Here is a 25209-nt window from a genome sequence, read left to right as displayed (position 1 = left end):
TAAAGTGTTTGTTGTCTGTCCCACTAATGACAGATTAATCCAGATCTTAGAGCATTTTAGCTACATAAAAGGCAGATCTCCACCAAGCACTCTTTCATATCGCCAGTGACGTGTTTCCTGCGTTTTCACACACTCACTTCAACCTCTGTCATTATTTGATTTCACTTCTTTCATCTAAATGCTTTTATTGGATGTATCAAACAGGTTACAAATCAATTTATCGTTTAAGCACTTTTTACAAAATGTATATGGGATAGTGATTTTTGTTCTGTCTTTACATCTATTTTGTCTCTTTGTCCATTAAAACAGCTTCTTGGGGCCAGATTACACTATGTGGGCAAACAATGCATACTGTAGATACGTGTCATTGAGATCAAACACTCACACCATAAGCTTCTTCAAGTTCCTGAAATGTTCCTTACATAATTCAAATGTAAGTTATCATAATGGATAGAGCTTAATATGTTGCAGCAGTAATGACATCTGGCTCAACTTTCTTCAAAAACACACAGTTAAGAGATTTATGGAAAGACATGCAGAGTGTGAATGTCTTAATTTGCTGATATTACTGTAAGAAGCCCACAGTTGCTGTATAAAGCACCACTGTCACAATAAGAATAATACATGTTGAGAACATCCAAAACACATTTAATTAACCTATACCGTAGAGGCTGTCTCTGTAAAGAAAATGAAGCATGAATGAATGAAGAATCTTTAATTGAAGACTCGATCATTAGCTTGTCTCCTAGCAGTCATGGGAATTGTGGTTTCACACTCATTCAGCCCGTTTTCATTCCCAGGGCATCAAATACCGATGCTTTGTCACGGCTGTTGGCGTTTGATACCATCACACATGGCTGCGGTATGAGAGGCACCAGGCTTTCTGTTAACTACAATGTAAAGCCATCAAAAGCAACAGTAAACGCTCAGAGAAAGTGCGCCTGGAGTGACTGTGGTGACGTAGTTTAAAGAGCGAAAAGACACAAAAAGAGCGGGAGTGGAGGTGGATGGGCCCAACAAACACAAGGCTTTCATCTAGGAGACCGCTGTTTGCGTCGGTTTGTTAAGTTTCACTTTCACGTTACAATCAGCTGTTCATTCGAGTCCTGTGTTCACAACGTTCAGTTTCATTTTCACTTAACAAACGTAGTAAATTTAAGATCAACCTTGCAGTTTTTTTCCAGTGGTGTAGTGGAGGGTATACAGAGTATACCCATCTCTTTTTCTGGCAGTTTACAGTATAACCACCTATCAGCCAAAAAGCCATTGGAATATAAAGGAACTAGAGGTACTTCCTCCTCTGTAACCTACCCATCTCTACCTAGTAGTACACCCATCTCATCAACGACCACTACACCACTGTTTTTTTTTCCTAAACCTAACTAAGTGGTTTTGTTGCTTAAAGCTAAAGTGACGTCAAGTGGCAGAATGACGAGGTGGGGTGAAAACGTGTTGACTCATTTAAGATTTGAGATTTCTGAAAATCTATTGACATAAATCATAGCTCAAAGGATATTTTCATCATAAGTCGCTGTTATGATCTGTGGAGTGTTTGGAGAGAGACGGTCAAGTGATGAAACTCGCTCATCCGATTGAAAAACTTTTCTTGACACAATGAATATCATTTATAATACTGTGTACAGCTGGATTAAACAGATTGTTTTGCTGTTTTGCTGACATGATGTGTCCTACCCAACCAAATGGCATATATGTTGTCACTAAAATAGCACAGCATGGTATAACTTCTTTACTGGATGCCACAGAATATGACTGACTCAGACATATAGCTGAAGATGTAAACAATACAGTAGCAAATGTAAACCGACCCTAGTTTGAAGTTGTCTTTGTGGGCCTCTCGTGACTAATTGCATGACTGTTTCCTGAAAATGTGAGCAGCCACCCCTTGAAACAAGACAGCTCTTGCATTGACAATCCCAATAAGCATGCATGTCTCACTTTTGTTCTGCCTCAGCGGAGTCACAGGGAAGTTCATGTGCTAGGCAGCATTTAATCTACCAAGGGGGCAAAGAAGTCACACACACAACTGTGATCATGCAAATGCACCTGCATGAAAAATTCAAGAACCAAATGACAAGCCCTGGTGTGCCGAAGCTGACAGAGGAAGGAAGAGAGGCACATCCCGGGGAAAAACATGACACTCCATGGAGAATTGTGAAAGCACAGTCTCCGCCTGCCGCCTCAGGTAAGTGGGGATATCGTCTGCATTAATGTGTCCTCGCTTTGATGCTGAGGGAGGAAAGAACCTGAGAACGGCGGGAGATGACAATAGATACTAAAGAGCCACGAGTCCCCCTGCTTTAAAAGGAACATTGATTGTACAAATGCCAGTTGGGATGTCAAACCTGCAGTGTTTAGTGGAACATCACCCCCACTGCATGGAAATGAGACAGGCTCCAACATGTGAGTTACAATAAGTCTTTGAACACTTTGTGGCACGGCTGATGGCTCTATTTGTTGAGTGTTTTCTTGTTGAATGAGATTAGACAATGGGCTGTTATGAAATTGAAATTGGCCATGACAAATCTATGAAATTTCCCACTAAATTCGTGTTGAATTGCTGACATTTTGAAGCTTGTTTGTACACATTTTCTACTCAAGTGATGCCCGGAGGAGGGATATTATATCTCTCGCTGGAGTCAGTGGGAAAATTATCAGCCACTCTTGACCTCAAGCATGAGCCATCCTCATGCTGGATCCTGTGAGACCTTGGACTGCCTTACAAAACCCCAGGACAGAGAAACCATTGATTACCACTTCTCTTCCCTCTTTCCAGCCTTTAGACATACAATATCTGTGCACCTAAATCAGACAATTCTAGCTCAAAACCTCTCCTCATCACAAACCTTACACTCTGTCTTTGCCATCATGTGCATTCCTGTATGCATGTGATGTCGCTGACCTTGCATAAGCCCCCCCGCCACATGCTGTGTGCACAAGCCCCCTCGTTCATGTCCTAACCCTAGCCCCGATGAGATGGCGTGGACCTCTGTTTGACTCCCATCTGATGACCTTCTCGTCCTATCCTCAGCAGACAAGAGCCCTCATAAAGGAGGAATTGATCCACACAAGACCCAGCAGCGTATATGTGCATGTGTGTGTGTGTGTTTGTGTGTATCCACAGTGCCATGAACCTCAGGGCCACGCTCGCTCACGGCTCACCCAACTAGCGTGCCATCCCAACCCCGGTTAGCCCCCTCAGGATGTGTGGGAACAAGGAGTCAGGCTATTTCCCTTGGGCTCCTTTACTAGAGAGCTTGTCCTTTACTTGGTGAAAGGGTAAATTAAGGTGGTGAGGTTGTATTTAAGTTCATATTTCCCTTGTGTAGGAGAGAGGAGACCAAGGACATGGGACATTGATCGCCCTGAGTAAATGTTGTCCAGTCAGAAAACAACTTTCAGATGAGAAAAGTATTGGTCTCATTTCCAACACGTGTGCTTCCTCCTCTATGAGTTAGGAGAACTGTTTCTGTGTCCTAGTAGAGTTATACTTTAGTGTTGCTCAGTAAATCTTCTACTTTTATTATCAAATATCTGATACCTGAATTTTGCTTATCCAAATTGATGGTTGAAGAATAGAGGGTGTTGTATGAGGCCCTATTTGAGGCAAATAAACTTGACTTGACATGATGGTAGCATGTAACTTATCTAAGAGAAAATACCTTAAGTTTGACATTTATGTGGCATCAGAAATGTCACATCACTCGTACAAGTAATAAAGAAACTCCCTTAAAGCCATCAACCGTCTACTAGTTTGTGAAGACAACTTAGAGAGCCCGTTCGCACGAAAAGGCGTATGAATGACATGATAATGCTCAAGGCATTTAGCGTGCAATAAGAACGCCTTTCTTGCCTTTGGTGTGTCATTTGTACGCCATGTGGTCTGTACTGACTGCAATGTTAACGCATCCGCATAAATATGCCACGCTCAGAGTTAGTGACGTAGAATAAAAAGCAAGAAAGACCGCTTATGGCTGGCAGATGGGAGATGGATGGGTCCAACAAACACACAATGTTTAACCAGGAGACCGTGTTTTGTTTGGTCGTGTCTAGAAGGTGACACGCAAATTGCAAAACTCACGCAAGATGGATATGGTTAGGCATTGACCTCAAATGGATAGGAAAGGATTTTGTTTTGTAACTAACGTTAGTTGGCGTTTGTCACGTGTTTTTGAGTGACAATTGTGACACGTCTCCCGTACTGTTACGCTTCTCCCGTACATATTTTACTTAGTTTATGCAATATGCACTTATTTTAAGCCCTACCATGATGTTTTTCCTAAACCTAACTAAGTGGTCGTTTTGCCTCAACCTAACCGTAGACGTTACCGTAGTTTTGTTGTTTTGTGTACAAATGACATGCAAAAAGCAGCGTACAAATACACGCGAAAAGCGCAATACAAATGACACGCAAAAAGCCTAAAAATGCATCCACATAACACGCGGAATGTCCTTGTAATGATGTGCTATCTATACGCCTTCCCGTGAGATCGGGTTGGCTTAGAGTATGAGCCAGTCCTCTGACAAGTCTCATCGGTTCTTAGGGATGGTTAAACTGACCTTTCTGGACCGGTCTATGCTCTGGTAGTGACTAAAACTTAATGAACATGAGGACCTCTGTGGATTTGATAGATCCGCGGGTGCGGTGCAGCAGCTGATGGCATTCTCAGGAGGTGGAACACTTCAGTAGCAGGTTCAATAGCTCATTATCAGTGGTCCCGCTGGATAATTAGTGAACAGTGGGATCCTGTCACAGGGACAAATAAACATGTACTCTCCTTTCCTATCAAGCTGCCTTTACTGGTTACTTGTACAGCATATGTTTAATGTCAGTGAAATGCCAGGCTGGTACACAGTAGAGGCCATCTGATACTGTATATTTTCTAAGGCTGGTATCGATTTGGCATGTTTGTACTGCAATTTCTTGTTACTTATTTATTGGGTTACATATACAGTACACTGACATGGATATATCTGTGACTAGAGGGGCACTCGGAGAGTGCAGACCTCCGCCAAGGTCATTTCCGTAAGTGAAAAATAAAGGCTGTATTTGCCCCATGATTCAGATGTGCTCAAAAATGTAATGACTACTTCCTTGGCTACACCCTTCCACCAAGTTTCATGAAAATCAGGCAAGTAGTTTTTCTGTAATCCTGCTGACAAACAGACAACCAAACCAAACCGAAAACCTAACCTCCTGGAGGTAATAATCAAATATCCAACACGTTCTCATCCAAACTTGTCACATACTGACGTTTTGTCAGACCCCTTGGCGTCACTTTTTGGTCGCAGTAAACACATGCTTAACGTTGTAAATTAAACAAAACCACTTGCTTAGGTAAAAACAACATGGTTGTTCTGAAAATTACTATGTTTCTACAGTGAAAATGTGACTTGACATTGTGAACACAGGACACGAACGAACAGCTGATTGTAACATGAAAGGGAAACTTTACGCACGGGACACAAACAGCGGTCTCCTGGATGAAAACCTTGTGTTTGTTGGACCCATCCACCACCCCTCCTGCCCGCCCTGTGTGCCTCTTTTGCTCTTTAAACTACATCACCACAGCACTTTCCCTGAGCGTTTACTGTTTGCCGCAGATGGGTTTACATTGTAGTTAATGGAACGCCCGGTGCGTCTCATACCAGCACTAAAGGGTGCCTTGTGCGGCGGTATCGAATGCCAACAGCCGTGACAAAGCGTCGGTATTTGACGCCCTGGGAATGAGAACAGGCTGAAATATTGCCAAATGATTGTCTCTAGTAGTCTCCATTAGTGCCATGCTCCATTTCATTTAAAAGTTGAAAGCAATGATTAGTTTTATTGGACAATTGTTAAATTCGATTTTTTTGTGTGTGCCATAATCCAGAACTGTAGTCTCTAAATGTGCCTCTGATGTCAGAAGCAAAATGCACGTCAGCATGTTAGACCTGTACAGGGTTAAATGGGTCACTGCAGGCATGTTAGTGCAGTTACGCAATGGGCCCTCTCTCACAGAAATTACGGAAAATATGTTTTGCTGCCTGGATTATGTTCAACGGCAAAGTTTTCTTTTTTGTTTTGTGTATTTTGTTAGGAAATGCTACATTTCTCAACCGCAAGCAAGTCATATGGAGGTGGCCGTGGTTTATAGTGGGCATAAAATCCACCATGGACTGGGTTGGATCGATCAGAGATCAGGGTTTGCATCCTGGGTGTGGTTACGGTTAGACAACATAATAATTTCGGTTCAAATTAGGTAAAGATCAGGATTTCGGTTAAATGTTAAGAAAGTAAATGTGTCTCCTGCTTCAACTTTGTGTTGTCTTTTGTTCAATCACAACCCAGATCTTTCCCTAACTATAACCAAATATACCTTAACAAAATACCTAAACATAACCACATAAATGATGCTGCAGTTGCTCTGAGCAGATATTGTATTGGAAGAGTGGATGATGTAGGAAAAACTAATGACACACTTTGTCAGTTAACATTTGTCAGATATGTTTTGTTTTAACAATTTGTGACTTAGAATAAGTTCATTCAAAATGTTGATTTAAAAGTTTCTCTCTACATGTATTTGCTGTTGCAAACTAGTGTAAATGTGTAATTTTGGGGTTGTAGCTACCTGAGCTTAAATCTATACCTTGATTTTATTAAATTAACTTTTTGCTTCAACAACAACAACAAGCGAACGGGACGAATGACCCTGCTCATTCAGCCCACCCAGCAATACAGAAGCACAATTTCCCCACCAATTATGAAACTAAAGAAATAGCTGCAAGCCGGAAAATACATTATAGCTTCACACACACCCACTAGCATAACTATACTATCTCACATCTTGTGTTCAGAGATTTCTCATCTGATAGTTTAGCAACAGCAAAGAAAAAAAAAAAAAAGGTCATGTTTTGCTTTGATGTGCAGTTTATGTCACATTACTCATCCACAGCCCCTCTGGTGGTGTCCATACGGTTAATCAACCCTGCTGAATAGAAAACACTTCATCAAAGCACTTAAATACCTTTTTTTTCTTTCTTTAAAGGCTTTTTTTGTTGTTGCTCACATAAGTATGTAATATCTCATTTAATTAGCAATGTGAGCCATCTGACAAACAGGCATATGGTCCTCGCTCTCCCACGGCCTTGGCCAAGGAATGAATATGCATATCCTGGGACCTCAGTAGCTTGTTACCCTGGAATGAATTCTACACAAGCCTAATCCCTGATCTATTATTTACCCCTTGACCAAACATGCAAGTGGGGCTTCCAGACGCTTGACTGGGAATCCTGCTGCCTCTCTCAGCCCAGTGGAGGAGCCAGGCTGTCACTCTCTCTCTCTCTCTCACACACACACACACACATACTCCTTCAGCACTTCACTCTCGAGATGTCTCAGTCAAATGTTGAGCAAAATCCTCATAAAAAACAAGCGCACAATGAAACTTTAACGAGATGATGGATACTTGGGACACGACTCTTAGGAAATCAGTGTCACATCCCTGCAGCACACACACACACACACACTAGGCGAACCATTTCCAACTTGCCTAAAAACACGTGCGCGCGCAAGCATGAGGCGTGCGTGCGTCCACTGCACCCGCGAGGGCAGAGAAAGTGAGAAAAAAGTGAAAGTTTGCTTTAAAGAAATGCAACTTCTTTATAAAAGAAAAAAGTTTATGCAGCGTTTCAAAAGATGGCAGGAAATTCTCAAAACATTTTGTTATTTAATTAGATAAAGTCAACACTGAAGATGTCATCCACGAGAATATTACAAGAACTTCTGCCTACAGAGAGGAAATAATGCTTTCAGAATCAAACATACATCCAGCTCTACGAATGATCATATTAATGTTAAGAAATGTTTGTGTTAGAAAAGAATCGTTTATAAAGGATGATTATGGATAGATTTTTCTCTCACAGGTGATATTGTTTATTATTATTTTGACTATACAATATATGTGAACTAAATACACACACACACACAGAGATTGCTTTTTCCACGCTGCTTGTACAGTAAATGCGCGTCTCTTTTTTGTGCCGATTTCTTTTTGGGCACATTTTTCAGTCGCACAAACAAAGATGTGACTCTTTCTTCCTCCTGACACAACCTTGTAAATCACAGAAAAACTGTGTGGAGCCACAATCACTCGGGTTACAGTCACACACACACGCTGCGTGTTAAAACAGTGGTGTGGATTCACAGCAGCAGCAGCAGCAGCAGCAGCAGCCAGCTCCTCGTCTCTTCTCTCCAGCCCGGACCGACCGACCGACCGCTGCTCTCCTCGGCGCACTGCGCTGACTCTGCAGAAGGAAACCATCGGGGGAGTGTAAAGGAAGGCGTTTTTTCTCTTTTTTTTGCGTTTTTCTCAAGGTAGGACAAGCAGTTACAACACAGCTTCTGGTTGTCAGCGATCCCCTACTGTCTAGTTTGACTTCTTCAGTCTTAAAGAAGAAGAGGTGACTGAGTGTCGTGGTGCGTTCCTCTCCTCTCTGAAACTTCACCGGCGCGTTTTCCAATTCGTCTTGACGCGCGTTTTTTTCCCCCTCAGTGAAGAAGAAGCTCGGACGCAGTGATTCTCGGGATAAAAGAAGAAAAAAAGTGACTGTTTTCCTCGTGTTGTATACTTAAAAAAAACTGTCATAAACGTCGATTTGTGAAAAGGAACACCGACACAGACAGCGTGCAGCATTGAAGAGGAGAAAGTTCCCCACTTGAGGGCGAAATCAGACTTTTTTCTAGGACGCCAAGTTTTGAAAAGTGCCAGCAGTCCTGAGGTCTGTCAGATACAACATGCAGCAATGGTGAATATGACTTTTATTACTTAAGGTATTAAGATGAAACATACCACTAGAATAAATAAGGGGGATTGGTAACTTTTTTCTTTTACAAACTTCTGTTGCTGGTCTGTCATCTGCACTCATCATCAGATGTAACGTTTCTTTATGAACACTTTGTTTCTCACACTTTGTTTTTGGTTTCACATCCCCTGGATTTGTTTATCTGCCTGCATTTAGAAGAAAAATAATTTGCTTGTTGTGTCTTTCCTTTCTCTTTGTCTTACAAAATCAATAGTAGCCTAATTATTGTGAGCATATTAAAGCCATAATCAGAAATGAGATCTAGAAGATGTGACATAACCCAAGTATTAACAAAATATGACTTCACTTAATATAGTTTTATAGTTTTCGTCAGGCCTCGAAAGTGCTCTCTGCTCCCCAAAGACGAATTCAAAACTTAAACGTGATGTTAAGGAACAAGTGGTTAACTCCATTTATACAGAGTAAAGAATTCTTTAATTGTCTACATGATATTTATGCTACCTGTAGATTTGGGCCTTCACATTTACAAACGCTTACAAACACTGGATGCTATAATTCAATACAATTTAGTGATAGCACAACACATAGAAACAGGGCTGATAAAAAATGTGCTGTGTGTGTTCACTTAAATAAATGTGAGCAGACTTCATTTCATAGCTGGCAGCAACATTTCTCAGGTTATTTTTTTTTTCTGGCCTAAAATCCCTCAGCTGAAAATCCTGCTTCACCTTTCTGCAGAATTCCTTCTTGCTATTTTTTCTGCAACGTTGTTATTGATTTCTTGAAATATTCACTGTCTTGTTTCAGTTGATATTTGGTGTGTTTGTGTAAGTCTTCATCAGGAGTGGGTCTCATACAAAAACAAAGCCTGTGTTAGATGTCAATGCAAACAAAAAGCTTTAGGTCAATTTAAATTGTTGGTTTTTACTATACACTGTTTATTGGAGCTGAACAACACTTTAATCTGATTTATTGTTGTTGCTAAATACACTTGTTTCAGTGGCTGTTTATGTGCTACGGTTTAGAGGCCTACCTCTAAAGGAAGCTCTTGGCCAACCTGTGGCACTGAACACAAGCAGAAGTACACAGAGGCATTCCGTGTCAGTGGAAGACATTTCAGCGTGGACATATCTGAATGCTTCAGGAGACAGGGGAAGACGGAGGGAGATGGGTAGAAAAAGAGAAACAGTGAGAGAGAGATTGAGATGAATGGCCCCACTTAAAAGCACCACACAAGTACCCTCACACACTTTCGTCGGTGTGAGATGTGTGTGTGAGATTAATGTCTATAGCGCAGTATTTTGGCCTGCTCTGAGTGTGTGTCAGGGATGTTTCATGAGCCTGAGCCGGTGCTGCTGCTACACCGAAGAATGCCAATTTACATTCCTGGAGTGTCATTTCATTACTTTTATCTCCATGCTGTTTTTTCTCCCTGCCAGACCAGTCAGGGGTCTGTGCAATTCAAATGGCCTTTATACCTCACAAGTCACACAAGCTAAAACACAGGTGTTCCCTTTTTATGTGTGTGTTTCTATCTCTGTCTTGTGTGTCAGATAATTATTATTACATACTCAGTTATTGGCAGAAAATAAAGTGCTGCTGCAGGGAAATACATAAACCAAAAACAACCACAAAAAAGGTTGGACAACAAAACTCCACATGAAATAATGCAGACGAGGTAAATGCACTGAGCGGATCCAGCCTATGGTGCCTCTATATGTGAGGTTAAAGAAAAAGTTAAAGTTGTCAGCGAGGCTGCAGCTAGGTCGTGATTCCTCTGGGTCTGTGGGAATCAGAGAGGGGGAGAGTGTGTGAGGTTGTGTGTGTGTGAGGGGTGGGAGCCACTGGTTAGTCGGTTCAATAATCTGCTGGACAGGTAGGCCTGTGACGCCCCCCTTAGAGAGGCTGCTAATGAAGAGAAAGGCTGCTTAGTGGTGCTCCGCTCTGACCCCACCAACCCTCCCCGTCCCCCCCGCTGGCTTCCTCTGATTACTGCTCACATCCACAACTCCTTCCTCCTCTTCCTCCTCTCTACTCCATCCTCTCCATTCCCTGCCTCTTTAGTTGAAAAAGGATAAGGGCTAAGTGTATAAAGGATCTATTGATAACTCATTTATAAATGTTCTGCTATTTTCATTTGTGTACTTGCTTATTTTGTGTGATTAATCTCGGGAGATAATCACTACTTGACCTTCACGTTCAGACCCATTTTCTGCGCAGTTTTAGTCATTACTGTTAAGAGCTTAACCCCAGAGACGCAGGGGTGAAAGGAAATATGTGTAAGCGCAGAGCAGGAAGAGAAAAACAAACAAACAAAATGTGTTTTAGATGAAGGGAAATATGTACTTTCACTCAGGCTAACAGGTATTCAGCCTCAACGACATCAAAGGTCTCGCAGCGTTTTTATTTATCCAGGAGTGGGTCACTCTCCTCTCCATCTGTCCTCAGCCCCAATAACCTCTCGAGTGACTGATAGTGTGTCTTGGCAGTGACAGAAAAGGTAATATTTTGAGAGGGGGAGTGGGGTCATATACCCAGAGGTGGCTCGAGATGAAAATCTTCGAGCAAGAGCCTGTAACCGAAGCTGCAGGCTGCAGCGACTAAACAGAGACACTGAAATGTTCAAACAAATTGGATGGCAGGAGTCCTAATTTAATAAAGAGCACAGCATGAGACATACTTGATTTAGAATAATATACATATAGTAGACATAATTATATTTTTTTGTACTTTAGAACACAAAGAAAGAAACTAAATCTTCACACACTTACATTCATGAAAACTCTCCAGTTTCCTCCGAGTACATTATGAAATTTGGTCTGTAATTCTAAGTTAAAAAAAAAAAAGTGGAATAAATAGCAGAATAATTAATAGGCTGTTATGACACGAGCATTTAAGATGTGTTTAGGCTTGTACTATCACACAGATTGATATCTCTAACAGTTTCTAATCTGCTAAATTATAGCGTTGCCTCTGTAGTGTGAATGTAGATCACTCCTGGAAATGGCAAGTTAATGAGATTAAAATCAGGCTCAGTGCTACACGCTGTGTTTGACCTGTAAGCCGATACCTAACACGCGTTACATTTTTTGTGTCATTTTCTTCTCCTACGGGTTCATTTAATCCAAACACTACTCCTTCAGGAAGGAATCAGGAAAACTTTGGTCTTGAACACACCCAGTGTGTGCGGAAGCCACACACTCCCTCCGTCTTTATTTGTTTAAAGTGAGAAATGATAGAACACATTTTGCACAACTCAGCTTTTAGAAATACACCCTCTGCCGCTGCCTTCCCAGACGCGGTCATGATTCTTTTACATTTTCAGCTGTAATTTGGGGTGGCCTTAATTGATTCTGTCCAGAACTAATTACCGGCAACTGTGTAAAATAAACACTTCAGTGTCACTGGGTGGCAACTGTCCGATCGGCAGGGAAATTACATTTCACTTGTAATCCATACGTTCCTCAGCAGGGCTCGAATATAATTCATGTCGACGCTATAGAAATACCAGAGACGCTGGACTTGTGTAACGAACAGGAGTATAGCTGTAACCAAATGGCTCAGTTGGGAGGTATAGGGTTATGTGGTATAATTTATATTTTATAGCTCCCTCCTGCACAGACTGCACTCCAGAATAAAGTTGTTCGATTTTGTTCCATGAACAGTGAGTGAGAAAATCTGGGATTTCACTTGTGATGGGAACTCCAGACACCACTTTGTTCCCTGCTTTCTTCTTGTATTTTTTATTTTCCTGTTGAGTCTCATTTCTTGCTTTCAGATAAAAAAAAGACACCTAACTGCTGCTGTTTCAATACTGTGGCTGTTAGTTTGTAGGATTATTTTGTGTGTGTGTGGGTGTGTGGGTGTGTGCATTAGTGGCCCATGCCTCAGCGACTCAAAAGGCATGGAAAGATCTCCTCAGGCCATGCAGAGTGATTTGATTAAAAGAGAATAATTTGCCCTAAAGGTGTCTTTTCTCTTCCCTCCAAAAAAGCTGGTTGAAGAAATCTGATATGACAAGATAAGTGGTGGCTCATGAAAAATTCCTGAGGACTGAGACGTAGCATGTTGACTTTGGAATTATTGCGCTGAGTGTCTAGTTTTTTGCTAGTAACTGTGCCTGACAATGTTATTTTTACCTGAGTAGCCTTTGAAACGATTCCTCAGGTTCTCAATCCCAGTTTCTCTCATCTAAAACCTGTTTATGTACTGACCAAAGAAAGGATCAAGTAAACTTCACACCTCATTCTAGACATTTTCTTCTTCTTCTTCAGTCTTTCACATTACACCAAACTACTCTTTAATGGTACCACAGTTTTATTCCATACTGTTTATTAAGAGATTTTAATACCTGTTCAATTGAAGGATCGTAACAGGTTTTTTTTTTTAATTTCATATCTTACCTTTAACTGTAGGCTTGTCCATTTACTCTGGTGGGACAGGGCACTGGATTTTCACGTACTGGTTCAGCCAATCAGGATGAGCCCAATAACCTTCTGACCTCTGGTTGCCGGTTGCCTCAGAACAGCAGCCATGTTTTGGGTTTTGTTGTTGGCCTGCTTTTAGTAGTGTGTAAGGCCAGTCGGGACCAGTTTGCATTGCCTTGGCTTCTCCCTCGCGTCCTGTTGGTTTCACACCAAAGAGTGAAGCATCAGTGTTTTAGCCATGTAGTCCATAACAGAGCAACTCCTGTGTGAAAGACGGAAACAAACAAACAAACATGTTACACATTAGGACTGCAGGATATATTATTTTAGCATCGACATTGCGATGTGCGCATGCTCAATAGTCCGAAACAATGTCGGCAAATTAACTCAAATACGTCATGCTACAACTTTTTTGCTGTTTGGTATAAAAGGAAAACTTGCACGGTTCTCACTAATTACCTACAGTGTAGGTAGATCCTCCTCAGTTTCATAATGAACCTAAAATATTTTTATACTTCTCAACGGGTGTGGTCCGCACAGTCTGCCCGGGGGATTCGACTCAGTCGGTCAGAGACGGCCGCTTGGTGTGGGCAGATTTTCTCCCTGGCGCTGGCTGGCCCTTGCCAGGCGCATTTCCCCGTAACGGTGCGCCCTACTGACTCTAGGTTGGCTTGGAAATGCGGGTGAAGGTGACATGCGCCTCAAGCTCTGACCATGGCCCTGGACCTTGTCGCTTCCCGGGGCCGTGAACTTAATGCTCGCTGCACCCTCTCTCCCTGTGGGGGAGGGACGGGGCTCTTGGCACGAATGTCAACCGGGGTGGACTGTCTTCAGTGCGTCAGGGGAATGAGGCGATGTTGGCAACCCACCCGACCCGTCTTGAAACACAGACCCCGTCTCGTTTACCATGCGCTGTAGGTGTGACTTTTTTGCTGTCATCAACACTCATATCTATACAAACAATGAGTTTAAGATTAAAGTGTTTACTAGAGAACAACATTTTTTTATAAATCTAGCCTCTTCATTTTGCTCTCAAAGTGCACCAGATGGATGCATTTAACTTTAAAATGTACAAAATTGAGGGTGAAAATTCTTGTATTTTTTCATATCGCAAAAGATTTCTCAGAAAAAAAATATTAGAAATGTCCATTTTTTTCCGATATCGTGCAGCGCTATAACACGTTGTAACTTAGTTCATTGTGTCATTGTGTGGAACTCTCATACATTGTTACCATGTGTCTCCTTGAGTTGCTGATTTTGTGAAAACTGAATACGGTATATGGCAATTTAAACAGGAAATGTCCTGAATGGCATAAGCATTACATAAAAATGTCATTATATGCTACTTCACAGGAGTGATTTGGCAAGCTTATAGAGCCCATAAGTGGACTCTACGTGTGCTCATAGAACAAGGGTGACAGTGTGTTACCTTTATTATATCACAAACAAATTGCATATACTTGACATTACTGCATACACGTTCCTAAAGTATACCATACATTATCCAGTCAGCCATTTAGTATCATTTCAGAGGCTTCAAACTATCTTGGGATAAGATGCTTCAGTTGCTCCAATACACAAAATCTGAGTGTTGACTGCACTCTCTTTGGTAGAAAATAGTGTGGGGACACTCCTGTGATTTCATAAATGTGTCACACTTGAGCAATGCAAGGCTAGGTTGAATATTATAAACATAATATGGCATTTTGTACTTAGTTGGTGGCATCTGTCCCATTTTTTCCAATGTTTGGATTAGTAAAAATGAACAGAAACAGAGCAGAAATTCAACACAAATGACCCAAAGGAGATTTTAGCCAAAATGTTCATGGAGTTCTTTGGAAATTTCTGGTATGAACTCTAGGTTTTATGTTTTTGTTATTAAATAATAGAGAGGGAACAGAAAATTGTGCAATCATTCCAACCATTGTGAAACATAGGCCTAATATATTAAATTTGTGAGATGTTATTTTTTGTACAATGTATTAGATTTTATAATGTTTAATCTACACTGTGCCAATCTAACAAATCTTTTGTTTGCCAAACAAAGCTACAGTCAGAAAGGAGACACATTTCTATCACTCAATATGTATTCAAGTGCTCAGTTACTTGTTTCTCTATTGTTCATGGAATAATTTACCTCCTTTCCCTGGTACATTTTAAAGTTGTATTCATGTTGTGGTGCCTTATTAAATACAAAAGGCAACTGAAAACAGGATTTTTTTGTGTCAGAACTATACAGTGAATAATTCATATTTTGATTTAATGTATAATAAGCTGTGTGTTCTTTGTATTACTTTCTTACTTACTTCTTATAAATCCCATCTAGGCTGGATCAACCTTGGTTTTTCAAGACTTTACTTTCACTTAGTTTTATCTGACAATGATTTTCATCTGAATATACTGGAGATGTTTCAGACGCACTTGTAACCTTGTGGGCTGAGTGTTTAATCTGGACTCTATTACCCAGTCTTAATGCAGTTTGGTCTCTTTATCCTTTCTATGAATGATTTCATTGACTGGATATTACTTTTAAAAGATTAGTGAGGGTGCATTGTGTATGCGTTCAGTCTATACGTCCAATTACGTTGTGAACATTTACTTGTATTCACGTGCCCAGTTGAATGTGTGCATATAACGACATCAGTCTGTTCAGAAAATACTAACGACGTTCAAGTGACAAAGCCTTCTAGTGGCCAAGATAGGAATTATGACTCCTGTCTGTCAGAAGCGAATTTGAAGCTGGCTGACTGTTTTACAGAGCTGCAGGAGGTCATGGTGGATGGATGGGTCACCCAAATGTGGTACACTACCTTGGGAGATTGTTGTTCACACCCTGTTTCCAATCGACAATCAACATTGGTTTCATTTTACCAAGACCACGATCTGACCTTGACCATGACGATGTCCCCTACCCTTTATGAGGTAGTAATTTTAACCCAAAACACAATGTTTTTCTAGCCTTAAACCTGCAGTGCGGTACTTTTGTCTCCCTACTCTGGCAGTGAGAGTAATTACACAAACACTGTCGATGCCTGCTTATGACATATAACCCGTCGATCGCTTTTATTTTTTTACTTTAGTCCTTCCACTGAAAGCAGAGTTTTTTTTTTGTCTGGAGCATTAGGATTTTCTGCCATAGATTCCTCCATACTCCTAGCTGCTGTTCCGTCGCTATGATCTCTCTCTCCACCTCCCTACACTCATATTTTGATAAATAAACAAAGTTAAAGGTGAATTTGACTGATGGGTGAGTAGTACTTGCTTTCTTCTGACATTTGTGTTTTTTTAAACAGAAAACACAGGTTTTAGACTGCGATATTTACTGGAAATGACATACAATACAGCCAACAGTAGCCTCAGTAAACTTTCAGGCGATCTCCTGGTGATCTCCCTTCAGCCTGCTGTCACCTTATTTAGGTGTTTGTAGTGAAATGAGGAGGTATTATATAGATAACTCCTCATTTCAACTTCACCAATCAGCTGTTCCTCATCCGTTGGAATAAGGAATAAATAGAAACAGGGCATCTGACAAAAGTTCAGCTCAAACACGCACGCTGCGGCCAGTTAGTTCATTCCAATAGAAAACAATGCAATCAAACTGATTTTGTCACACTTGTTGCGTTCTGTTTGGAGGGTGTAATATGTAGGCTGCACACATCCCAATACATTAGACCTCTGTGCATTGTATACATTACTTTCCCTCTAGATTGTTTTTGGTGAGCCCCCAACCTTAAAGTTCAAACTGCACCTATGGTCACAATCTCAAAGGTTTATGCACTTTTAATTGATTACGCTGCATCTATTGAACTGTATTGTGCCATGCAATCCATCACACTAACCTGGATGACATGTTAGAAAGTCCTACTCTGTGATTGTTGGTGACAAAGTTGCTATTTACGGTGATAATCATAGTAATTAAGCACTCTAGGGATGATGGGATTTAGTGTGTTTGTTTGGGCTTTAGTTCACTTTTCCTGTTTGAGGGGAAACTAAACTGTGTGAAGGGCACATCTGTATGTGTGTGTGTGTGTGCCTAGGATTGTGTGTTTTGGGAGTTGAGGGGAAATCTGCTGACAGGTAGTGTGTCAGGAGAGGGACAGTGGCGCTTTTGAGACAGACACAAGAGACGAGTCTCAGAGAGCGGGAGAGAGAAAGAGGGCCTCTTTCATGTGACTCTGCATTCCACCAAGGCACAGGCAGAGAGAGGCACAAGACGAGACATGCGTCCCCCCTTCGTCACTCCCTCTGCCTCCTCCTCCTCCTCCTCCTCCCCCCACCGCACCCGCTCTCCCGCCCTCCCCTCCCCTCCCCACCCAGCCTCCACCCCTACCCTCTGCCAGTGACCTTAACATTTATCAAAGAACCCCATGCTGGAATTCCTCCTCAGCATCTGTGTCCTGGTGGGAGAGTCAGACGCACACACATACACGACACAGATAAAAGTGCACACACACACACACACACACACACACACACACACACACACACACACACACACACACACACACACACACACACACACCTGTCGCAGACCAATATGTTTTGAATATTGTTGCGCTGTGGAGGGGCTGTCCTTGTTGTTCCCTGAGCTAAGGAGGCTGGCCTCGAGGACGCTCACACACACACACACACACACACACACACACACACACAAAGACATGGACACATGCTTGCACACACATTCTCTCCTCCTTCTTGTTTCTTTATTGTACCTCCTGTCACTTAGTCCTATTCATTTAACCTTTCATTAGAGCCAGCAGACAGCCCTGTGTGTGTCTGCACAGCTTCAGGAACAATGCCAAAAAAGCCCCACTGTCACAGTTATTAGATTCCTCTGGCCCCCTTTTACCCCGGCAACTCAATATTAAGAGAGGGAGAGTGAGAGAGGGGAGGCAGGAGGAAAAAGAGAGGAAAAGGGGGTGCATGGTTGACGCTGCATGCCGCACAACTCCTATGGTGAAGGATCCTCTTGACTTGTCAAGGACATGTGCCACATGTTGATAGTAGACAGTTCTACAAGGAAGGGAATGTAAGCCACGACAGAAAAGAGAGCCAGAGAGGAGAGGGCAGGCGTGGTGTGACTTTCATGTGCTGTGGCAAGCAGCACCCTGGAGGAGTTCGACTGAAAACACAAACAGTTTGTGGAGGAATTCTGTTTTAATGGGCAGCCAGGAGGGGCAGTCTGTCTGGTCCCCAAAGAAGGACAGACCAGCGTCCCCATCTTCTCCCTCCCTTCTTCCTTCTCTGTCTGTCGCTCTGACTGTCTATCTCCTCTCTCCTTCATGAACAGCGAGTCACATGAAGAAAGTCCTCGTGTTATAAGTGTGTGTGAATCAAGCACCAAATTGACGATCAAAAGTAATTTACTCCTTTGCATTTTGGATGAAGATAAAGGAATACATCCCAGATTATTTGATTAATTTTAAATTTTAAAGAACCATTAAGGCATTTACTTTGACGGCCATTGTAGGTAAAAAATAATAATGACGGAGGCGGGGGAAAGGGGTAATATTACGAGAAAAAAATCCAAGATTAAAGGCGTAAATTTATGAGAAAAAAACTGGAATATTCTCTGAAATTAAAGGAACTGTATGTAAGTTTTTTTTCTTCGTATAAACGTTTTCTAATCATTTTTCATTGCCAATGTGTGAACAGGTTGTAACCTAACCTAAAAAATTAGACCTTTCCGCGACTCTCTGGGTTTCCTCTATCAGCCTGTAGATGTCTTTAAATGTGAAGAACCCGGGCCGGTTTTTCCAGGAAAATCCAGCGGATATGATGTCATGTGCGCTGGTGAGTGCCTTTACTCTATTCAGCTCCGCCACAGGGCTAACAGTGTGCAACGACAGCTAATGTTCAGTTAGAAATGGAGTCCACTAACGCCAACAAATGACCAGCCCCCACCACAGCTCAGACTCCAACACAAACTCAACGGAAGCACAAAAACCCCAAAGTTATATCTAGTGAAGCCCGTCTTACAAAACAGGAATTTGACCAACGTTGGGGGGGAAACTAGGATCAACATCAGCTGGGTCTTCGATCCATGGAGGGACCTTCGTTTGGTTTTGGATATCAAAACGAACCCCGAGCTGGCAAAATTCCTATTGATATTATAGTGATATTGTGGTTTTAGCTAGCTAATGTTGCAAACTTGAATCAACATGATGCCTGTCAATCACGTTCAGTCTTGTAGGAGTTGCCTCATTGTTTTGACCGATACTCGCTTGCGTCTTCGTATGAGCAAAAGCGCGAGCAACAGGATGCTGAATTTCTGATTGTTACATCCAGCCCCATTAAAGTGGCAAATTTACGAGAAAAAACTTCACACTTTATGTACTGTAAATTTGGATCTGCTTTGATGAAGATTGTGCTGCTTCTCTGGCAGCTCTCAGGAAAGCCCAGTGCAGCCCGGTGAAGTCCAGTAAAGCCGTGTTCAGGTCAGTCCAGCCCAGTCAGCAGACAGCGGACAGTGATGCTCCTCAAGTAATACATTAGCTGAAATGGATCAAGGCCTGGAGTGGAAAAGCATTGGTCACTCTGGTGGGGGGGCAATGAATCGCTCACCAGTCATTGCAGATTGAGCCAGCGCACACACACACATGCACACACACTCTCCCTGCCCCGTAGACAGCGGGCCAGAAACGTAGCAACAGTCTGAACCCTGATCATCGGGCAGCCGTCTTGATGAAGTCCATCTCTCACTTCTGTCACCCCTCTGCTCCGAACCCTCCCTCTGAGGCCACCACTCGCTCTATGTGACTGACTCTTTATTATCCTCATCCCGTCACTTAGTTAGAGCTGTGACCAGCAGTCTGTCCTCTCTGTCATCCCCTCTTCCAGCCTCTCCCTCTGCCTCGAGGCTGTCGATCCACCTGTCTGCCCCACATCTCTCTAATTCTCTGATTGGACTCTCTCTTTCCTCTCTCAGGGCTGTAATTGATGGTGGTGTTATTGTGTCCACTTCTCTGGCCCTAAAGCCATTCCTTCAGGTCAGCACTACTCTACCATTTAAGACATGCTGGGAATGGGTTAGACAGTGAAAACCTTTTTTTTTGTATCTTTTCGTCCGTGTGTGTGCATGTTCCTGTGCAAATTTGTGAGAGCGTTAAAACCAGGGTTATCCATTTGCCTTGTCTGTGTAAGCAATCAAAGTGTACCTGATTGGTTTTCAAACTGTTCTTCAAAATTCACAACAATCTTGACATCCAAGTGTGAACTGATTTATCATTTTGAATAAGGGACAATATTTCCTCAGAACTCCATGTTCCTCCTCAAATGTAATGTTTGCCCTTGGCCACCATAGAAATGCACACAGTGGCTTTGATTGGTGGGCCTTTCTTGTCGCATATTCTATTCTAAAACTATTGTACAAAATAATTACAAAGTGCTGTGTGAAATAGCATCCGGAGAAAAAAGAATCTCTTTCTGTTCAGAAGTTTTAATTCTGTTTTTCTTTTTCTTTATTCTTCCTTGTCACCTGTACAATAATCAAGGTCCTCACGCTCAAAATGCATGTATTTTCTTTTCTTTTCTACACTTTTCATTTTTATCCCAATGGAAGCTAGTTAATGTATTTCTTGAAAGATTCACAAGGTTAAGTAGGCCTTCAGCCTGAATGATTCGGTACCTGCAGATGTTTTCACATTGACCCACCTGAGTTTTTTTCCACAGCTTGCTTTTGTATAAGGAAATTCAGCTACAGTAATTGGTAAAAAAAGAACAGATATAGAATTTAGTTTATCCTGGAAGCTTTTTCTTTCTTCTGTCTCTCTTTGTCCCTGTCTCTCTTTGTCCCTCTCTCTCTCTCTCTCTCTCTCTCTCTCTCTCTCTCTCTCACTCTAGCCCCCAGTCCTTCCCCAGCATGGACCTTGTATTTATTACCCTCTAAGTAATCACTTTGCTTTCTCTTTTGATAGACTGTTATTGCTCTAACTAGCCGAGGTCCCTATAGGTATTTGGAGGCTTTCCAGTTTTATTAGACAAAGGCCTCATTATTCAAGGCCAGCATTAAGACTACCATTAGATCCATTTGCCCCCTAGTCACATGTATCCAGTTGCAGCCAATTCATATTATAGCCCCTGCACACTTAGTATTTACAACACAAACATGCTCATTCCCTCTTGTCAAAGTTAAATATAGACGATATTGAGAAAGCTTTGCCACTTTGTGAGACGTAGCTGTGAAGTTGTCTCTGCTCGTCTCTACTTTACAATAATAGTCTCTGCACACATTATGTCATAGATAATGTAGTCAACATCAGTGTCTAGTAACTTGATAGTTTGAACTGAAGTTTAAGTGTAAACTATAATGAAACTACAGGTATTGTGCTTATTTTTCTGAATTTTGAAAAGGGAATAAAACCTTTTTTGGACATATTTGTGTTTAAAGTCGAGGCTTAAAGCCATTTCTTACCAGTGTGATACGAAAATGCGGTGCAGGAATGCGGAAAATCCAAATGCGCATTGACAGCTACGCACAGCGGGTCAATAATTAAAATTATCCGCATTGCCGTATTCCATTTTTGCCAATGAGGCCAAATGAGTTTCCTCCTAAAAAGTGCCATGTCCACTCCACACAACAAAAAACCTGTCCAGACAGAGAATGTCTACGGGGCTAATGTTAACTACACAAAACATAAACTAATCGGACCCCATGATGCTAGCGCTAGCTGTTCTGTGACCAACATTTAACGTTGGCAAGTGCATATCAGCTACATTACCATCGTCATCATATCCCAGCTGCTGGGCGATCTCAAGCCATATATTGTCATTTAGTTGGTTGTTGAGGTAGTTGTCCCGGTGTTTGTCGTACATTATTGGGTGTTGAGAAAGGGACGGCCTTGTTATTCAGAAACAAACACTCAAACAGAATCACATGGTTACTTATTATGCAGAAAGATGGCGATATTTTTATGACATCAGTTAGAATAAAGAATTTCATTGGTCAAACATATATTTTCACAGGCAGAAATCCAATGAAGTCAAAGTCCATCCAAATATTTTTTTCTCCACATAAATGTTCCGTGGGGGTGCACAGTAAGAAACCACAGAAAAAAAAAAAAAAGTTTTTCTAGATTTCCGTGCAAATTTTTCGAACGAAAATCTGTGCTTGGTTTGAAACGGCTTTTAAAAGGGAACCAATCTAAACACAGATGGTGTCATTAGTCTATATATTCCATTACATTGTGCAAACATTTAGGTGGGGTGATATTCACCAAAGTCGAACTCCAGGTGAATCCGAATATGTGAATTTGCTTCGCAACCGGAAGCGAATGTTTTTAGGCCCCTCCGCTCACATAGAATGGAAGTGAACAGGAGGCGAATGTTAATTTTGCAAATGTATGACCGTGCCTTAAGTGGCTACTGACTGGAGCATGTCATACTGTAGCCGGGTACAGCCTCCGAACGTTGATACAAGACCTGTTTGTCCCTTTTTTCAACATGCCCACATAGCGTTGGTTATAGTTCGTTAGTGATCCTTTAACACTTTAACATTTGGTCGTATTCCACTTGGAAGTCAGGCTAACCTAGCTTGCTAACTTGAGCATTGATTCCAACTAGACAGCCTTTTTTTGGTAATGCTAAATCAATATCTGCTGAGTCATTGGCAGGGGCCAGCTAACGTTAGTCGGCTCTCTTTCATGGGTGAACAACTGAGGTGATTTTACAAACCATTTTTAGGGCCCACCCACACAGATATATGGCCAATCAAATAACAGTACCAACCGAATACAGCACTGAACCAAAAAAAAATTAGTTTATTTAGCCTACTGATTCAGTTTTAATTTCAGTTCGACTTTAAAATTTACATTCATGCACATGTGATAAGCCCCATTCTATCAAACGTCCCAGATAAAAAAAAACTTAATACTATAAGAGAGAAATTTACAGTAGCATGATCTCAAAAGAAATATCACAGCTGTAAATAAAATAAAGTTGAGAGATCCAAAATCAGCATTAAATAATCACCAATTACAGTCTAGTGAACACTGAACACATCTTGTGTTTGGTCTTTCACGGTCCACACAAGTTTACTATTGTGACTTCCTCTTCAGGAAGCCAACACACCCTCCACCCGGGGGATCCAAAACGTAAACAAACAAACAGACATTCAACTCGTGGCGGAGAGACAAAGAGATTTAAGGTGCCCCAGTTTTGATTTCTTCCATTTATTTGTTGCAGCTTTTTAATTTATTTGTAGCCACCTGTGTGTCCAATATGGTGCTCAGCCCTCCTAATCGATGGCCCCTTATTGGGTTTCTGCGTTTGGTCAAATATCTCATCGCTTTCTGGCCCCTCAGGCAACAGGATCCAAACTAATAAGAAATCTCCTCAGTCTCTCGGGTTGGGTCTACAGATGAAAAAAATGATTAGTACAGAGATAGTATGTATCTGTGACTGAAACCAGATTTTCAACAAGTTTGCCAAGTTAAAAATAAAAACTCCAACAGAGAAGTTGACATTTTAGTGCTCATTTTGAATGCCAATGTAGCTGATCAAATAATACAGGTGTTCTCATAGTTCTGTATTCATGTTTATGTTATCAGACAATTTTGCATGTGTAAAATATAATCAAATCACTATTTTATTTTTGTCCAGTTGTCTGACAACACAAAATATGTCAATTTTATTTATAATGCCCAGAATCACACATTTCTGTAATTTTTGCACGATTTATTGTTTGCAAACAAGAGAGTTGGTAAGAAGAGAGTTAGCCATTTTCCTGTCATTATTGTATTTCAGTGTGGACAGAGAAGTTTTACAGGTAAATAGTGTTTTCAGATTCTTTGGCTTTAGTGTGGACATCGTCTCAGACAGCTGTGTTTGCTTGTAGTGGGGATGTCTAAATTTTTTTCGTAGCTATCGTTTCACGGGTGGTTCTTCTGAATGTAGCCTATTGTACCTGAATGGTTGAGTACTTGAGAGTACAGAGATACAATAATCTTGCTGAAGGTGTTGATACGTAATTTGTGGTAAAAATGCTAAAAAGACAAAAAAATATTTTAACCCTATAGCCACTGTATAACTCTACACGTCCAACCTCAACTCTCACCTAACCTGTAACGTCAACACCTTAAAGGTGCTAAATTCATAATTCAGAGCATGTCTTTTGTCTCCACACGGCTCTCAACATGGCGATGGCTTGCAGCTAACGGTGCAAACAGCGCTAGTGCCAGCTAATGAACGAGCAACACAGCAAGAGGCTACAAGTCATTTCCAGTGGAAGCCGGTGACATGAAGCTACAAACTGACACTTGTCGCTGCATGATGGGCGTGACACGCTACAAATTAAGTTGAGCTGGTCTCAACTTTTTTCGGCACTTAGATAACGTGGTGACGGTCAGATACGCGGTGACACGTCAACCAATCATATGCTTTTGTTTCATAACATAACATCATCATTACATAACTACATCAATGAGCAACACTTTAACGCCGACTGGGCGACAATGTAGCTGGCCACACTTGGCCGTTTTGTTGCTTTTGTTGCTCACAGTGTGAACATAACATAACAGTGACTTCATTCTCTGCTCAGGTAGACATTGCTCCACTATATCTTTATATTGCAAATAGATGTTTGATGGTATAGTAATGCTCTGAATATTGAATAGAGCACCTTTAACCTTGATCCAATCTTCTTTCTAAAACCTAAAACACAAAAAACTAAACTCAAGTTTCAATGATAAAAACCTCCTTAAATAATGACGTCTGGCTAAAATGTGCTCAAAGCCTAAAATTCACATTGTCTCTTACAAAGCCAGACATAAAGTACAGTAGCACACGCACATATACGCACATACCGACAGGCTCTCAAACACACAACAGGAAATAAAAGGCTTCTTTAAAAGTGGCTCAACGTGCAAGGAGGGTCAAGGTAAGAGGGGGAGAGGATAATGCATTAATGTACTACAGTAAGATAACATTTACAGCATCTGAATCTATCTATATCTACACGATT

At 41.5% G+C, this 25209-nt stretch overlaps 1 protein-coding gene across 1 annotated transcript in view; it reads left to right on the top strand.

Moving 5' to 3' along the window:
• Positions 1 to 8090: 8090 nt before the first annotated feature.
• Positions 8091 to 25209, top strand: part of bnc2 (basonuclin zinc finger protein 2) — a 179452-nt gene continuing 162333 nt past the window's right edge. Inside the window, exon 1 of the mRNA XM_074629311.1 lies at positions 8091 to 8805. Coding sequence (XP_074485412.1) covers positions 8803 to 8805 — 3 coding nt within the window. The 5' untranslated portion in view covers positions 8091 to 8802. The remainder of the gene's footprint in view (positions 8806 to 25209) is intronic.

The sequence above is a fragment of the Sebastes fasciatus genome, chromosome 3 (genome assembly GCF_043250625.1).
Source record: "Sebastes fasciatus isolate fSebFas1 chromosome 3, fSebFas1.pri, whole genome shotgun sequence".
Classification (NCBI taxonomy): domain Eukaryota; kingdom Metazoa; phylum Chordata; class Actinopteri; order Perciformes; family Sebastidae; genus Sebastes; species Sebastes fasciatus.
The sequence above is the reverse complement of the archived record's forward strand: the minus strand, read 5'-3'. Positions and strand labels throughout refer to the sequence as shown.